The 18771-nt window shown below is 38.7% G+C and overlaps 1 protein-coding gene across 4 annotated transcripts in view; it reads left to right on the forward strand.

The window, feature by feature from the left end:
- Pibf1 (progesterone immunomodulatory binding factor 1) overlaps nt 1–18771 on the forward strand; it is a 149491-nt gene that overhangs the window by 57783 nt on the left and 72937 nt on the right. For 3 of the 4 annotated variants that reach the window (XM_041675467.1, XM_041675495.1, XM_041675476.1), the window contains 2 exons: nt 10136–10186; nt 16831–16996. In XM_041675467.1, coding sequence (XP_041531401.1) covers nt 10136–10186; nt 16831–16996 — 217 coding nt within the window. The remainder of the gene's footprint in view (nt 1–10135; nt 10187–16830; nt 16997–18771) is intronic. The other variant, XM_041675485.1, reaches the window with a different exon arrangement.

Below are 18771 nucleotides of genomic sequence, written 5' to 3' on the forward strand. Positions count from 1 at the left end.
AAGAGCAAGCTGTGATCTTATAATAAAAGTCTGCTAGCAAAGGTGTTTTTAAAAAGAAAGACCGAACAGAGAAGTTTTCTAACGACATGCATGTGGCACACTCACTGGGTATCTGTGGGAAAGAAATACAGATTAAGAAACTCTTCTTTCTATGTATGTAAACGACATGAGATCTTTAAAAAAATGACTTAGTTTAAAAGCAGGAATAATGCAGATCTAAAGCTATTCTAAAATTGTTTAATATTTGTTTTAAATAATAATTTAGTGCATTGGACTCTCCCTTTCTGTTAACAATGTATATGCAGTAAAGATATGCTCCAGAGGAAGTAAGTGAGGCCTAAGAACACAGCTCAGTGGTAGAGCACTTGCCTACTATGTAAGAAACACTAGATTAGAGCCCTAGAACTGCCAAAAGGCAGAGACGGAAGAGGGGGCCTTATATGGCTAATATCCAAGAAAGTAGTTAGTGTCCATGAATGGGTGGCATAGATGTGCCAGAATATCTCAGTTGTTTCCAGAGAAGATGATCACATTTGAAAACCATGGCTTGAAGCTGGACGTGGTGCACACACCTGTCACTCAGAAGACATTCATAGGACTGAGACCGGGAGGTAGTGAGGCCAGCATGGGCTATTAGCAAGACCACTCTCAAGAAAAGAAAAACATAAAAATGGGTTGGGAAAAGGGAATTATCTAGATTATCTATTTGTTATTATTGATCTAATTATCTGTCTGGATACTGAATACTTTCATGAACTGTTTTACAATTCTTGCTCAAATAAAAATTGATAAAACTAGAAAAACTAATTCAGAAAACTGAAGCAGCATGGACCAGTGCTATTAATCAGAATTTATTTATTGGATGCAGCTTAAGAGCAGATAATTACAGATATACCTATGTGTGTGTGTGTGTGTGTGTGTGTGTGTGTGTGTGTGTATTTAAGCGTGTGTCTAAAAGTTCAAGGCAGCACATGGTTTGTGTACACATTTTCATTTTTTGGGTGTTTCTAAGAAATCAAGAGTCAGAGTTGTTGGTTATGATTGTACTAAACCAGAGAAGACGAGCGTGTACTTACGTAGCTCGCATTATAAATGCTGCTGCTTCATTGCTTCAGAGAAGTTTTTATAGATTTATGTTTGATAAATATACCCACTACCACAAAATTATATAAAAATTTGAAATGTCAGCTGACTAAATCAACTCATAAAAGCTAAAGTTAAAAGTAAGATATTTTCCACAATTATTTTAAAATATGTTATTTACTGGAAGTGAAGTCCAGAGAATTACCACAGATGAAGTGTGAGTGTATTTCTCCCACTTGTGAATGGGCTCTTATTTCCTACAGAGTGTATTCTGGTCCACCGTGAGTCATTTTCAACATGTTTCAGTTTAACTCCTAATACATTTTTAAACTTGGCAGGCATATTTAGATGAACATTACTTCCAGTTTTAGAGGCTGCTTCTAAATTCTACTTCAGTTCTGCAGTCATCATGAAGAGTTCTTTCAGTAAGAAGGAGGCAGGGTTGATAGGAACTGTATGTTTTATAGAAGGAAAAATATCAGTTTTAAATTTCATGATACACATTTCAGATAGCTAAGCGCTATCTGAAAAAGCTGTAATTGTGACTTGTGTGGTTGTGTTTTGTGAAAGAAGAAGTCTAAGAGGTATAATTTATCTTGGGTAAGATTTATTAAACTCTTTACTATGCTTAACAGTATTTAATTGTTCTACATGGATTAATTTTTTAATACTAACAACACTGGAGGTAATAGTTTAGTTTTTGTTCATGCCCCAGTTTGATTACAAAACATAGAACCTACATGGCTACATAAATGTTAAAGCTATGACTGAGCCAGTACTCAAGAGGCAGAGGCAGGTAGATCTGAGTATGAGGCCTGTCTGCTCTACACAGTGAGCCCCTATTAAAAAAAGAAAAAGAAGAAGAAGAAGAAGAAGAAGAAGAAGAAGAAGAAGAAGAAGAAGAAAAAGAAGGAAAGAAAGAAAGTCAATGAGTATGTAGATGATCATTTTTATGTTTCTAACTCATGTTGTATTTTATAAGTACCTGTAGTGACATTTGTTTGTAATCCAACAAATAAAGCTTGCCTGAAGATCAGAGTGCAGAGCTACTAATTAGCCATAGAGGCCAGGCAGTGGTGGCACACACCTTTAATCCCAGCACTCAAGAGACGGAGGCTGAGGGATCTCTGTGAATTCAAGGCCACCTGGGCTAAGCAAAGATTGACTCTGTCTAAAAGAGAAACAGCTTACACAAAGGTATCCCAGCACTTGGGATCCCACGCCTTTAATCCCAGCACTAGGGAGGTGGAGACAGGAGTGCTATGGCTGGGTGGAGACAGAAATATAAGGCAGGAGGAGACAGGAGCTCAGGTTCAGTTTGAGGATTCAGTCTGAGCTTTCATAGAGACAGGATCACCCGTTTGGTCTGAGCACTGGTGGTAGAGTAAGAACCCTCTAGTGACTGGCTGCTCTGCTTCTCCGTTCTCTCAGCTTTCACCCCCTAAGCTATGACTCTGGGTTTTTATTATTGATACCAATTAGAATTCACTCTATAATTACCATTTATTGGAGCCATATGAATCTTCTAACATATTTGATTTGACTCACCTATCTACTGTTAATTTTTAATAATATACTTTTGTTGTGACCTTTATATTATTTTATTTTTAACATTTCAAGGTCATAAAAGTTTAAAAAACATGTAATTGAAAGTAGTTCAAAGATCATATGAACTCACAGCGGCTGAGGCAGCATGGACAGGGCCTGGCAGGGGTCTGCACCAGATCCTCTGCATATATATTATAGCTTCCAGTTTAGTGTTTAATGGGATATTCCTGAATGTGGGAACAAGTGCATCTCTGTGTCTGTGTCTGTTTTTCCTGCCTTCTTGTGGGCTCCTGCTGCTTATTTGTTTAGTTCTATTCAGATTTGTTAGTTTTCTATTTATCTTATCATAGTATAGTATATAGTCCCTTAGATGAATTGAATGCAAGGGTAGGTGAGGAGGAACTGGGAGGAGTAGAGAGAGAAGAAACTAAGCAGTATATATTAGGTTAAAAAAACTATTTTAAATAAAAGGAAAGAAAGAATATATTCTCAGTTTACAAAAGATAGAAGACTTTAAAGAGATTATGTAACTTGTCCCAAATTACACTGTTACTAGAAGCAGATCTGGGATTAAGGAGTCTGATATTTGTTGCTTTTGTTGTTTGGTTTTGTTTGTTTGAGACACTGTTTCATATAGCACAGGCTGGACTCAACTTGCTTAAGTTCCTGATCCCTCTGCACCACTGCCTTCTTCTTAAAGAAATACTCCTTTTGTTTCTGGCTGAGTTGTTCTGTTTCTCCCGCTCTTTTGTTATGCCCATGTAAGCGTGTGTGAAGCAAAGCTGATGGTGTTGAGAGGACCATGCAGATGCTTCTCTCTGAGACCAGCCTTCAGTTTCCGTTCACTGAGACTGAGCAGGCAGTTTCTGAAAGAGCCACGAACAAAGCACAATCTCCAACCCCCCACCCCCCCACCTCCCCCCACCCCACCCCACCCCCGACAAGGAGGAGGCTTGGTGCGGGCAGTACCGGACTAGGCCTAAGCCACAGTTAGCAGCTCAAGGACAAGGCCTGGCCTGCCCAAAAATTGAAAACTGTAGCCCTGACCAGCCCCTGACTAGTCCTGGCCAATTAGAATGCAGTAATATGATTGCCACTTGTTTAAGCCAATCATATCTAAAATGATCTAACTGCCTTAGGAGCTCCCCTTCAGCTAAGGAGCCCATGCTTCCCTCTCAGCGTCTTTCGCCATCTTGTTTCTGTATGCAGTGACACTTCAGCATGCTGGAATAATAAAAACTCTCGTGCTGATTGCATACGTGGATGGTGCTCTTCCGTGGAACATCTCCAGGACCCTAACAGTGTCATAAACACCAGTAGATAAATCCGTATCTCAAATACACGTCCTAAAAACAGCAATTCGGAAAAAGTGTTGTGCCAGCGTCTCCTTCCGGAAGCTCTCACTGGTGATCCTGGCATCCTTGGCTTGTGCCAACATCATCATTCCAGTCTCTGCTCTTGCCTTTCCGTACTACTTATAAGATACTCGTGATGGCATTTATTGTCTGCTAAAGTGACAGAGGCCTCTTCAGATGCTTAGTCACATCTGCAAAGATCTCTTCCTAATAAGGCAGTATGCACATATTCTGGGAGCTGGGACAGGATAGAACTTTCAAGAAGCCTCCATTCAACTCACCCATATGAATTGTCTGGGCATGGTGGCACATGCCTTTAATCCCAGCACTCAGGAGGCAGAGGTAGGCAAATCTCTGAGTTCGAGGCCAGCCTGATCTACTCAGCAAGTTCCAGGACAGCCAAAGATACACCTGTCTCAAAAAAACAAACAACCCCCCCCAAAAAAAAACCCTAAAAAATACACAAGAATTACACTTAAAAGGGCCCATTAGTTGAAATAACATTGTTTTTTAATTTAACCAGAATTTTGAGCCTAGCCTGATCTACAAAACAAGTTCCAGGACACCAAAAATACACACAGTAACCATGTCTTTAAAAACGAAAATAAATATATATATGAATTATATTTAGATGGGTCCATTAGTTGTAATAACATTTTATTTTATTTTTAAATTTAACCAGGATTTTTAATCAAATAATTTGAGTAGTTATTAAAATTACATATTTCTATAAATTATCTTCTCAACTTTAATAATCTAATTCTTAAATTATTTATTAACCCTTGAAAAAAATGCCACCTTAGAAACTTGACTCCAGTTCATGTGATTTATGGTATTTATGAAATAGCTTATAGAAGTAGCTGAAAGGAAAATCAAGCTATGGCAAGTAGCCTCTCATTTGCAAGAATAGACTGTTCTGTCTACCAGTGCCACAAAACATTTTATATATATATAAAGTCAACTTTATAGGTGTAGTTTTCCTGTCCCAGCAGCCACTCACAAATAACCAATCTGAGACTTAATATTAATTATAAATGCTCAGCCAATAGTTCAGGCTTGTTAATAGCTAACTCTTACAACTTAAGTTAATCCATTATATCCTCTGCATTCTGCCCATGTGGCATTACATCTTTTTTATCTTGCACCTCCTGTTTTCTCTCTGTGTCTTGCTGGCAACTCAGTCTCTGCCTTCCTACTTCCCACCATTCCCTCTACCCCAAAAATCCTGCCTAGCCATCAGCCAATCAGCTTTTTATTAACAATGAGAGCAATATATCTTTGTATACAAAAGGATTGTTCCACAGGACACCTTTTTATTTCACTGGGGGTTGTCTTTTGTATCCTATACTGACCATGAACTTTCTCTGTAGCTGAGGATGAACTTGAAGTTCTAATCCTCTTTCCCTGGTCTCCCAAGTGCTAAGCATGTACTGTCTGGTAGACAGTTCTGTGCAGTGCTTGGGATTGAACCGAGGGCTTGTGCATGCCTGCCATTCATGCTAGCTACATTTCCAACCCCATCTCCCATAGCTTTTAATGCATTTATTACAGACCTCATGACTGTAGTACCAAGAATTCATGAAACAGAGTCAGACCTTTTGAGCAGACACTACTAAAATGAATTTTGAGGCAAATATATTGACTTTATTGGCAGCAAGAGTCTTGACTCACTGAGCCACCTTGCTAGCCCTCGTGTCTAAAATTATTTTTGTTTAAAGTCATCAAGACTAAAGGTACCTCCAGAAATACATTTCCTTGACTCCATGAAAGCGTGCACCCTGGTCTTCTTAATCAACTAATCTGTTCCTAAGGAAGCCTGTAAAGAATTCATATACATATATTGCACAATGAAATGTGAGCCTTGAAATAGCTTATAGAAGTAGCTGACAGGAAAATCAAGCTATGGCAAGAAGCCTCTCATTTGCAAGAATAGACTGTTCTGTCTACCAGTGCCACAAAACATCTTCTTTCCTATTTGTCTTCTTTTGCCATTAGTTAAATTGTGTACTTTATCTACAAGTAAGTAAAGAGACATTAAATGAGAAATGCATGTTATGAATTCAGATTGTATATTGTTAAGTATAGACTTTTGTAAGCCAAAAGAAATAACACTTATAAACATAAATTAAATTCTTCAACAAGGAACACCAAATTTTTCATTTCTGAAAATTGAAGCTATGAAATGAATGCTTTTAAAGGAAAACTATGTCAGCCAGATTTCCATCTTGATAGTTACTGTGTTCTTTAGAGTTCAATTTAGCCAGTAATGTCCCTCTTATTTGTAGAAAACTATTTACCATCTACAGCTCACTGAAGTATTAAGTGTCTTAGTTAGGATTATATCGCTGTGAAGAGACACCATGACCGCGTCAACTCTTATAAAGGAAAACATTAATTGGAGCTGGCTTACAGTGCAGAGGTTTAGTCCATTATCAGTACGGTGGGAAGCATGGCAGCGTGCAGGCAGATACAGTGCTGGAGAGGTAGCTGAGAGTTCTCCATCTGGATATGCAGGGAGAGAGAAGAGAGAGACATTGGGCCTGGCTTGAGCATCTGAAACCTCGAAGCCCACCCCTCTTTACACACTTTCTCCATCCAGGAAGAATATAGGATGAAACATGTTGACCAAACTAAAACTTGGAATTATGTGACCAGAAAAATATATAAAAGTTCCATGTAGTTTTCCCATGAGAGATTTTTATTTTTTATAAAAGGTCTTGGCAAATTTGAATGTTCAGATTTTTTCATTCTTTCTTAAGAATTTTGCTAATATTAACTCATTTAATCTTACCCACAACCTAGCAATATTATTGCTGTCATTATTCTCACTTTATAAATCTAGACTGTAATATTGGTAGTAAAGTAGATTCATACAGTCCAGCTCTTAGCATTCTTGCTTAATATAGTAACATATCAATATTTAAAATCATATGACATGAAGCGGTACTTCAGACTCATCAACCTGAAAGACGGCACGAGGAGTTTCCAGTTGTCTAATGGCTTCTTAAACTGGGCCAGCCTCGCTTCTTTATTGTTCTCTGTGTCCGCCTCCAGCTGGGGCTGGGACTGAATTCTCTATGTATTCATGAGATTCATGAGGAGCCATTCAAGTAGTTTTTTCTAGTGTGTTTATGAACTGTAAACTGTAACTGCTAAGCTTTCTTAGTAAAAATAATCTTCAAAACTTATTTTCAGTGGCGTTGCAAGGCTTATTGTAGATATATCACATTGTATTACATGCCATTGTTTCACTTTTTTATTTTAAATTGTTTATATTTTTTGAGATTGTAATGTAATTGCATTCTTTCTCATTCCGTTTCCTCCCTTCAAAATATCCCACCTACCCCTCTGTTCTCTCTTTCAAATTCATAGCCTCTTTTTCATTGATTGTTGGTATACATTATATTCCTAAATACATAAACACAACCTGCTCAGTCATATAGTGCTGCTTGTATGTATGTTTTCAGTGTTGACCATTTTGTATTGAGTAACCAGTCAGTGTGTTTTTCCTTTCCGTTTTTACCAATGCCTTAGTTTTTAAGCGAACAATGTCAACATTCAGAATTTCCATCACATGTCATCTTTGCTGTGCATTTTCTCTCCTATTTTTTTTTTCAAAATAAGGGTGAATGAATACTCAGTGGGAAGGACCCAAACGACATCAATAAGCAGTGGCATATCCTCTTTAAGGGTTATTTCAGGGTAGGCATTTTCTTCTGCTCATGTACAGACTGGGAATGCTGGGAAAGCATGGAACTGTCTTTGTTCACAGCAAGGGAAGTGCTGTTCCTTCTAGTCCGTTATTACCCTCTAGTCCTTTATTACCGCACTCTAGTGACCTGAACCTTCAACTCCTAACCCCAAATCAAGCTTTTTCTCTTCCTGTGGAGAACTTTTATGTGCTTGTTCTTTTTCTTTAATCTTTTTGTGCAATATATATTGATCATATTCTATCCCCTTTCCCACCTCTTCCTAGACCTTTCCATACCCCTACCTACCCAACTTCATGTTCTTCCTCTATATATTAAATAGCACAGAAGTCCATGGAATTTCAGTTGTATGGCCAGCTACTCCTGAGTTTGTGGAGCACCCTTCCTGTTGTCTTCCTTCACCTTTCAGTTCTGCACCTCCACACCATAATCTCCTTACTCTGCTTGTCTCTGTTCATACTTAATACTGCTGGAGATTGGAGATACGGCTTTAGCATATGCTGTGTATAACCATAACTTGGGGTCTGATTACAGTAACACATGAAAGAAGACAATAGTGATTAATACATCAACTTTCCTCCACCCTAAAGAGCAAAAGAAAGCCACCCTGGGTATGAACACAGGAAAATCATATTGAGGGCCCGTATTCCTAAGAACTTGAGAGGGGCGGCATGAGAATCAGGAATTTAAGATCATTCTTGGCTACATAGGAAGTCATGAGACTCTATTAAAAAAAAGAGGGACCCCCCCGAAATGTTTACAAAGTTATTTTTTCAAAATAATGAAATATAGGTCACTTTAACTGTTTGCTTTTAATTCCATATTTTTGGTTCATATGATTATATGAGGTACTTCATTTCCAATCTCAATTGCCTATAGCCATAAATAGATGTATAGATAGTAGGTACATAAATTTTTCCTGTAATGTTAATAAACTGCCTTCATTTGATGAACAGTGGAAAAAATAACTATGTGGTTGGAGTGCTTCTGTTCACTGAATGCCTGCTGGCATGGTATATCTACTGTCTTCTTGTTGGAAAGTCTCAGAGTAGCTGAGAAGTAGTTGGCTGGTCCTGTCATTCTAGTATGAAAAATGAAGAGATGAGCAATGTGACACCCAAAGTAATTGAACTCTTGTTAGCTCTGTTTTCCTTCTCCCTCTTGATTTTATGTTGTTTTTATATGTCTTCATATCAGGCTACATTGTGTTCTTGTGAAGAGGCCACTTCGGTTCCTAAAATTGTCTCAATTTTGTAATAATCTTAACTCATTAAAGAACTCAGATTCTATCAGATTTCGTTGTTCCTTCTTTGCATTTTGTTTGTTCAGTGTTTCTGGGATGTTGTCACGCTCTTTCCACCACCACTATCATTATCCAAACTCTACATTTTTAGAAACTTTTATTTTTCCTATAGCTCAGTCATACCTAACCTGTAATTATTTTTGCTTCTCTTTTTTTCTTTCCCTATAATTTGTTTTATCTTACCCTGACATCCAACCCTGGAAATAGTCATCTTAACTCGCTGCCTTTGTCATCCTATAGAAAAAAAAAGCTTGTTCTTTATCAGATTGGCTTCTGAGGTTTAGTTTTGTGGCCTGCTTTTAACTTATTTGGACATTTAAAATTTACAACACCAGAAATTGTTAGTTAATGTCACTGTTCTTTCAGTAAGGATTCATTATAAATTTCAAGTATTCCCACTAATATACTAGATGCTAGGCACCCATATCTGAACTGGACAAGAACTGTGTACTCACAGAAACAAATGTTTTCATAGTGCAAAGCACCACTGTCGCCCTTTTGCTTGTGTGAGCTCATTTAATTGCCCCCAACTCAAGTAGGTTTTTTTTTTTTAGTCTTTAGAGATTTTGATTTATTTGGCCAAGTCAGAGCCATGATATTTCTAATTCTTAGCAATTGTAGAGATAGTTCAGCTGTCTTCCCAGGCTAGGCTATATCAAACCAAGCTCCGGAGCCGTCCTTTCCATTTGGAAGGCTTGTGAACGATCCAGGTTACCAGCCCTAAGAGGTTTAAAAACCCATTGCTAAATCCCGCCCCCATTGAAGAGTGTTCCCCTTAAATTCTAAGTCATTTCTTGCAAGGTGAGATTTATTGGACCTGTCTATAAATTTTCTCCAGAAATGAGCACATCTGTGACTTCTTTACTCCCTTTAAATCTTACAGCACATTGTGTTCATGGTTTGCCTTCACCCTGCTTCTGTTTCTGCTTCATGCTGTTTGTGGTCAAGCAGCCTCCAGAAGTGCTTCCTTTCTCTCTTCTGATGGGGAGTACTAAGGACTGAACCTAAGACACAGCATTGGATATGGCAGATCATAGGCTATGCTGCCACACACAACAAAAGGTGCTTCTTCTAATGTTTGTAGGTGTGGTTCACGTATCCCATTCTTTTTCGTTGTATGGCCTACTACACATAAGCAATGACAGGATTGTGGGATGGAGTTTGGCGTGCGGCGAAGCACAAATACCGTAAGTACTCATGGCTCAAAGATCGTTCCAGCTGAATTTTAAGTGTTGTCATGTTTCCCGAGAAGAAAAAACAGAAAGCAACACCATTCGAACACTGTTATGAAATATTTTACTCTATCCTGTATGCTCTGGTTTATTTTAAGACAGCATTCCTTTCTTGTATTTCTTTCAGTTAAGTACTTTTACTTTATCAGTTAAGTGCATAGCTAGAAAAATCTACTTTTTGCCTTAACATAGTTGCCAAATATTGCTACATAGTGTTTATTTTATTAATAACCTCACAATTTTATTTGATCATGATATGATAGCTGCATTGAATTACTCTAAACACATGCTTGAAATTCTCACAAATCCATGGTACAGTTGTTAAACATACTCAGCGTTTTTAACTCTGCAAAAAAACATCTCTCACATTCATTTAAGAATTAGCTTGTAAGCCAAAAATGACAGATGTCGTTTTGCAGCTGAGAACTAACTGGTTGAAGAAATGTAAATGACAGAAACGTTTGCACGAATATCCAACTGCCTTTTACATTCTTTTCTCGTGCCCTGTGGTAATCATTGTTGCCACATTGATGAGAGTTTTCTGTTTTCCATACTCGATTTCTTTTCAATTTGGAAAACACACAGTGCAGAAGGAAAGTCCATTTTGACAGGAGCTTTGTGTGTACCTTTATGTGGGTCTACTTAAGTTCCTGGATTGCTCCACCACTTCTCATTTAAAAGGGTTTAGATTAGTTTTGTAGGTATGTGTGTCACAATCTCACATAGCATTTTCTATTTTAACACCAACATGGAATTAGTCTCTAATAAATAGTAATTATTCTTTTGTTTTGGCTTGGGAGGTTTTTGTTTTTTGGTTTTTTTTTTTTTTAGTATCTTAGATAGCCTAGGCTGGCCTTCAACTCATTACAATGCTAAAGAGCTTCCTGCCTCTACCTGCTACGTATTGCAGCTACAGGTGTGGACCACCACGACTGGTTTCTAATACATAGTACTATTCTTCCTCTACCTGCTAAGTATTGCAGCTACAGGTGTGAACCACCACGACTGGTTTCTAATACATAGTAACTGTTCTTAAGTTGTCGCCATTGAATACTTCCACATGTGTGACACTCATTACTTCTTCTCTTGTCACATGTAACTGTAATTGTACCTGGAGCCCAAGAGTGTCCCAATTGAGGACATGGTGTGCCTGTGTAGGACTAGGGTGCAGTTGAGTGGGACAGCGTGTGCTGATGGAGCCTCAGACTTGCTCCCTAACCTTCAAAATTCAAAATTATATACAAAATGCACTAAGCTAGTATAGAATCTGAACAACAGGAAATCTTTCTTGTCAAATAATAAGTTCTTATAATTTAATAACTATTTTTAATATTAAATTTATTTTTAATTATTTTTATAGGCTAATACATGTGTGGTTTAAATAAAAAGTACTTAATTTTTATTTTTTAAATTTCCCTTACCAAATTTGAGTTGCCGTTGGTGAAATCACTTCTAAGTCAAACCATGCAAAGTAAGCTTTCCCTCTCCCTCCTTTTCCGAGACCTCCCCTCACAATCACCATCCTTCCCATGACATAAACTCTCAGGAGCAGAACGGCAGCCATGGCTAGTATCTAAATACGTGGGAAGGGGATGACTCAGTCTTCTCCTTTGAAAAGAAGCATTATCAGAACATGAGGAAACAAGTAAGAATATTCTCTACCACAGTAGAACATTAGTGGCCATAAACTTTAAATTGCTCAATAGGGCCTTTGGAGCAACCTGACTCCTTAAAACATGTATTTTGCTTTTGGAAATTCAAATGTGATTCAAAAAAACAAACTGATTAGATTCTTTAGTTTCTGCCCTTGTCAGCTCCCATTCCCTACAGCTAATGCACCAAAGACTGGATATCCAGGGACATTTCTGTGACAAAGCATTGCCTTTAAGTACAGAATGTCTTCCAGAAGCCTTTGCCCTCAGTCGCTTGTAGAATTCAAACTACAGTCAGGATTTCCCAGTCCCAGCCCAGACTGGGAAGCCCTAGGATTCTGTGTACTGCCCATCTTAAAGCACCGGGAGGTGGGGGGAGGCAGGGTACCCTAGTCTGCAGGTGCTTTCCTGCAGCTCCTGAGATCCCCTCCCTCGTGCTGCCAGACCGCCTGGAGCAGGAGCATCCATCCTTCCCTTTTCTGTACTCAGTCATCTTACTGAATACAAACAAGTGCTCCGCCTCGGCCATTTCACTGTCCTCCCTCCAAACTGGACCAGCTGGTAAATTTCCTAATATACAATCATTTCCTGGTTCTGGAGATTGCATGAGCATTACCACTGACTACAATACATTTGGGTAGTTTGTCATACACTGCTTGTCTACAAAATGAGATTAGGTAGTTGTGTTCCAAATACACATCTAGTTTTTTGGGGTTTTTTTTTGTTTTTTTTTTGTTTTTTTGTTTTTTTTTTTTTTTTTTTTTGGTTTTTCGAGACAGGGTTTCTCTGTGGTTTTGGAGCCTGTCCTGGAACTAGCTCTTGTAGACCAGGCTGGTCTCGAACTCACAGAGATCCTCCTGCCTCTGCCTCCCGAGTGCTAGGATTAAAGGCGTGCGCCACCACCGCCCGGCTTACACGTCCAGTTTTAATGTAGTGAAAGCCATAAATATTTTGTAGACAAAATTTAAAAAGCAGTTATTTCTCATTTGAATGAACTGAGATTAAATAAAAGTTTCATAGTGGGAAGAATGAGCCTTAGGAGCAGACACTTGAGTCTGTGTTCGGTTGCCAACAGGAAGGAAAAGGGTGAAGAAGGAAGGAAGAAGGAAAAGTGGGAGTGGCAGGAGTGGAAAGTGATTCCTGGTGGAGTGGCATACCCCTATAATCTTAGCACGGGGGAGGTAGCAGGAGGATCAGCAGTGCAAGATCTTGTTTGTCCTACAAAGTGAGCCCCAGGGCCAGTCTAACCTAGAGAACAGCCTATCTCAAAGAGCTGGGGCAGCAGAGCCCCTCCCTCCCCCAAAAAAAGGCAGGGAGAAAGGTCTAAAAAATGTTACTTGGCATCATGACCTTGTTTCTGGCACTCCCCCCCCCTCCCTTTTTTTCTTAATTTGTAGTGTGTGTGTGTGTGTGTGTGTGTGTGTGTGTGTGTATGCACGCGCGCGCTTCTGTGCACACTGGTAGGCAGGCCCTTGTGGAAGTTAAAGGAAAGATGCAAGTGTTGTTCTTGTGGTGTACTGTGGGTTTTGTTTGACTTTTTTCTGACATGAGGTTTTTCACGTAGTGTGCTGGGTTGCCTGACCACGGAGCTGCAGGGATCTGCCTGTCTCTGCCTCTCCAGAACAGGGATTATAAGCATGGGCCATCCACCTGCAAAGCAAACACTAACCGATTCAGCTCCTCCTCCCTTCCCTCTACTCCTGTGAGCACTTTCTTGAGGTGTAACTTTCTATGTAGTAACAAATTTTCACTTCTTCTTTTTCTTCTTTGTTCTTCTAACTCTTAAATCTGTTGGAGGGGATATTTAAATAGTTCAAATAGTTTGTTCTAAAACTTTCTGTTCTTGTTTAAAGTAGTGTCTGATGTCTAGGTGGCTCTTATGAAAACTAGGGCTGGTTACAAATACATCATAACAACAAATGTAGCCCAATACCAAGCCCAGGACAAGATGGTTGCAAGGCCAAGTAGACCTTCTGATTCAGCTCCTTAGCGATTTGACCTCCCAAGCTTCTGCCCTGCTGAAGTAGAACACCAAACATGAAGTTGTTGTGTGGACAGTACAGACTTGCACAGTGTGCAGCCTGAGAGGACGAGCTGAGAGGTCTGAGTCAGCAGTGGAGAAGGCAGCAGGTTCTGTGCTCGGAACAAGTTGGGAGGGAGTTACCTGAAACTGCGGGCTGAGCTCTGGCGGCATCCGTTCCCCACGGTTGGACCTGCTTTAGTAGTCATTGTGTTTGCTCAGCACTTCACAGTTCAATTTAGGAAATTAAAACAATCAAGACTATTACAAACACATGATGACTGAAGGCAAGTTCTTTCCTGGTTAAACAATGTGACAATAAATTAGTGTTGAGAATTATCATTTAGCTTTAGGGAAACTGCTCTACTAACTACACTTGGACAGTAGGAGACATTTATGTTTTCGGTTGGATAGTTTTTCAAATTCCAGGTGTCTGAATGTTGTCTACAGCTTTGTGTTTCATATAGAAAGAACATGAGTGCTGAATTAAACGTTCGGGTGCCTGGTCGTGAGGAAGAGCACGTGATGCTGAGAGCTGGTCTAATTGCTTGATGAAGTTGCCCTTGGTGTCAAAAACACCTAAAGTGTTCTAGACCCATAAAAGGCAAATTTTTCAGATTAATCTTTCCAAAATCGATTACCTTAAAGGTCAACACCACATTCTCAATTACTTACCAAATCTACTTAGTTTATATATGGCCTGCAGTTTAGCATTCAGAGAAAATATTGACATTAAGCCTTTGGTTTGGGGTTGAATGGGGTGGGTTTGATTTTTTTTTTTTTTGAGACAGTCTCAAAAAATCTTAGGTTGGCCTTGAACTTGCTATGTAATGTTAGATGACCCTAACCTCATGCTTCCACCTCCCCGATATAGGCTTACAGTTGTGTGACATCATGCCAGATGATTTCATGTGTTTTATGCGTTTAAATTTGCAATACAACCTGACCTAAAGAGTAAAGAGGCATTTTCATTACAATAAAATACTGAATTAATAAATTTTTAGTGTGTATCACTCCACACCAGTTAGAATATCTGTAATAAAGTAGACATTGATAAGGGTTCAAATAGATGTGGTGAAACTGTCACGCCCTTTGTTGCTGGCGGGGTGTAAAATGATACAACTGTATTAGGAAATGTCTGACAATTCCTCGAACAGTTAATAGGGTTCCTTTCTAAGCACAGGAAATGGAAGCACGTTTCCAAAAGTTTGCATACAAATGTTCATATGTCATCATATAATAGTCCAGAAGCAGAAACAGCTCAACTGTTCACCAGCTGTTAAGTGGATAAGCAGATCGGGTATATCCATAAAGTGACATGAGAAGAAATACAGTATTGATTCATGCTACAATGTGAGGGAACCTTGAAAACATCAAATCCTGCTAGGAATCCATTTATTTGAGGCATTCACAGTAAGCAAATCCATTTAAAAAAGAAAAAGACTAATAGTTGCCGAGGCCAGAGGAAGAATGGGTAGAAAATAACTCAAAAGACACACACCAAGAAGCCAGGCATGCAGAGATGCGTTGTCATCCCCAGCACTAGGGAGGAATCAAGAAGACTCCTGACTGCGGAGCTTGCTGGCCAGCCAGCCTAGCCTGACCAGTGAGAGGGCTCAGGGAGGCCTGGTCTCATAGCACAAGATGGACAGTTCCCAAGGAATGGCACCCCTGCTTCACCTTTGGCCTTCACATGCTTTTGCACACACGTGTATACACACTAAAAATATTGTATCGGGTGGCAGTGGTGAATAACTTTGTGAACTTATTAAATACGCTTGAATTGGTCCTCCTTTAAATGGTGAGATTTGTGGTTTATGAATTATATTTCAACATATAATTTTGCCAATATGTGCTTTTCCGTATAAAGAATATGTGTGTACATGTTTGTCTACACATGTATTGAGGGCACGGTGTGCACTGGGTATAGAGGCCAGAGGTCAATATCAAGTGTCTTCTTCAGTTGCTCTTGACCTTATTTTTCGAGGCAGGGTCTCTTGCTGAACGTGAAATTAATTTAGCTACACTGGGCAGCAAACAAGCATCAGAGATCCTCCTGTCTCTGTCTCCCCAGTTCTGAGACTAGGAATGTATTCCATCATGACTTTGTGGACTCCAGCCCTTTGCTCATGCAGCCAGCACTTTATCTGCCGACCCATCCCTCCAACCCCTAACACAGTATTTTTAATGAAATTGTAAGCACTTGCCATTACAAGGTGTATCATATGCACTGCCTGGAACCCTCTCTAGCCTGCATGTGAGACACTATTGCCAAAGATAAGTATGCCGAGTGAGGTGGCCTTTAGCATGTTCTTAGATTACACACACACACACACACACACACACACACACACACTGAATCACTTACCACTTTTGGATTTTCATGTTTTATTTTCCTATATTCTCCAGAAGACTGTAAGTTTCTTAAGAGAAAAAGAACAACTCTTTGACTAATGTAGTCCCATTATTGCTTATAGTTACTAGCTCAATATTTGAATAAATGAATTTTAATAACATACATAACATTTTAATGGGCTCATAGGGGCTGTATGAAAAGAATACATTGTGTCTGCTTTGCTTTCTCTTAGAACACAACATGGAATATTTTCAAAGTTAGACTATGTTGTGATTTGTATGTTAATTAGAAATGTTTTTCCTAGTTATACTTATGAAATAATGAGAATGTTCCTCTCTGTGTTAAATATACTATTTGATATTTGGCACATAATTTTCTTGTACTATTCAAGCAGATATTTTAGTATGTATTACCATACATATGCCTAACTAAATTATAAAAGCTTTTCTGAATAAAGATAAATTATTAATTGTGTAATCATAATATGGTGATGTGGAAAGGAGAAATGAGGTTTGCGCATCCATCAGCCTTCCACCTGCTCTAGAAGGCCCATCACGTTCTCTTCTTTCAGGTACAGAGAGCTCCAGCTTAGCGCCGAAAGCAAAGTATCGGAATTTCTCCATCAGAGTAAGTTGAAGGCCTTCGAGAGTGAACGCGTTCAACTCCTGCAGGAGGAAACTGCAAGAAACCTCACACAGTGCCAGATGGAATGTGAAAAGTATCAGAAGAAATTGGAGGTACCTCTGTGCTATTCTCCTTCAGTGTGAGCAGAGAGTGTAAGCTTCCTCAGTATGACACTTATGTAGAGCCACATTCTCCCTCACAAGAAAGGAAGGAAAAAGCCAGGAGTAGTCGAGCACAGCTGGAATTGCAGCACGCTGGAGGCTGAGACAGGTGATGAGTCTGAGGTCCACATGACAGCCAGAGCTATGTAACGAGCCCATTTCAAACCCAAAAGAGCAGTAAACGAAAAGATATATGAATAGCAGCATATGTGACCAAAAGTGACTAAAATTGTTTTTCAAAAGAATTTAGCAAAGGTTTTATTAATACTGACAACCAAAAGCACATGATTGCTGGGAATACTTATTGTAAGAAAAATGAAGTCACTGTGAAGAAAACAGTAGAACTATAATGTGTATATAAGACAAAACACAGTCCTTCTAGAAGGTTGGTATTTTATGTTTTTCAGTTTTCATTAAGAAAACTGTTTCTAATATTTTAGCATTTAAAATTTTACATTTGCTTACTCTTGTGCACATGTGTATGCATGCTTGTGTATGTGGTAGAGGGCATGTGGAAGTCAGAGGACAACTCACAGTAGTCAGTTCTTCCCTTCTGCAGTATGGAGCTTGGAAACTAGAGCCAATTTTCAGCATATCTTTAACCCAGCACAGTAATTCTGTGGTACAAGTGGACGAATAGAGAACAATCAATATTTTTTTAAGATTACAAAGTAGAAGAATAGATAAAGAATAGTCAATATTTGTAAGATTACTAAAGAAATGAGAAAACATTTATTACATTTTTAAAAACATGATATTTAGATGTCAGCTAAATTTGAACATTTTACATGTTTAAAATACAGCCCAACAATACACAGTGCCAAACTGTTTTCCAAAAACAATATGCTCTTCTAGAATATACAGATATTTTAAAAGTAGTGTTGAAATGATAGATCAACAAATGGCTACAAAATAATTTTAGTATTTCATACATACATACAAAATCCATACATTTTATAAGCTAGAAAAATTCTGCATATGAATGTACTTGGTTACAAAAGCATGCAATTATAGGTCAATACAAAATGGGAGATAATGAAACTTGAAATTAGTCAACTAAAAACCTCTTCTGGGGGCTGAAGAGATGGATGTCTCATCAGCAGCTAACTGTACTGGCTGCTCTTCCAGAGGACCCAAGTTGTATTCTCAGCAACCACATGATGGCTCACAAGCATCTGTAACTCCGGTTCCAGGAGATCCATTGCCCTCTTCTGCTTCCACTGGTGTATACACTCACACATATAAAAATAACATCTCACTTATAATGTGAATCAATTATAGAATTTTTCTAGCTTATAAAATGTATGGATTTTGTATGTATGTATGAAATACTAAAATAATTTTGTAGCCATTTGTTGATCTATCATTTCAACACTACTTTAAAACATCTGTGTGTTCTAGATGAACATATTGTTTTTGGAAAACAGTTTGGCACTGTGTATGGTTGGGCTGTATTTTAAATATGTAAAATGCTTCATGCACAGTTGCTCATCACAATGTTATTTACAATAGTGGCGAACGTGGCACTGAAAATCTCACTATGGTCCCATTCAAAACACCTGTGTGTTACAGTATCAATTGATATTTTAAGATTTTACAGTGTGTAAAATATACTTTTTTCAGAGTAGATGCATAGACCCTCATTTAACTATATACACTGGCGCTTGGGTTGAGGATGTAGTTCAGTGGCAAAGCTATTGCCTAGCATGCACAATCTCCAATACCAT

The sequence above is a fragment of the Microtus oregoni genome, unplaced genomic scaffold (genome assembly GCF_018167655.1).
Source record: "Microtus oregoni isolate MIOR12 unplaced genomic scaffold, Mior012 000001F_ref0000356, whole genome shotgun sequence".
NCBI classification, from domain to species: Eukaryota; Metazoa; Chordata; class Mammalia; order Rodentia; family Cricetidae; genus Microtus; species Microtus oregoni.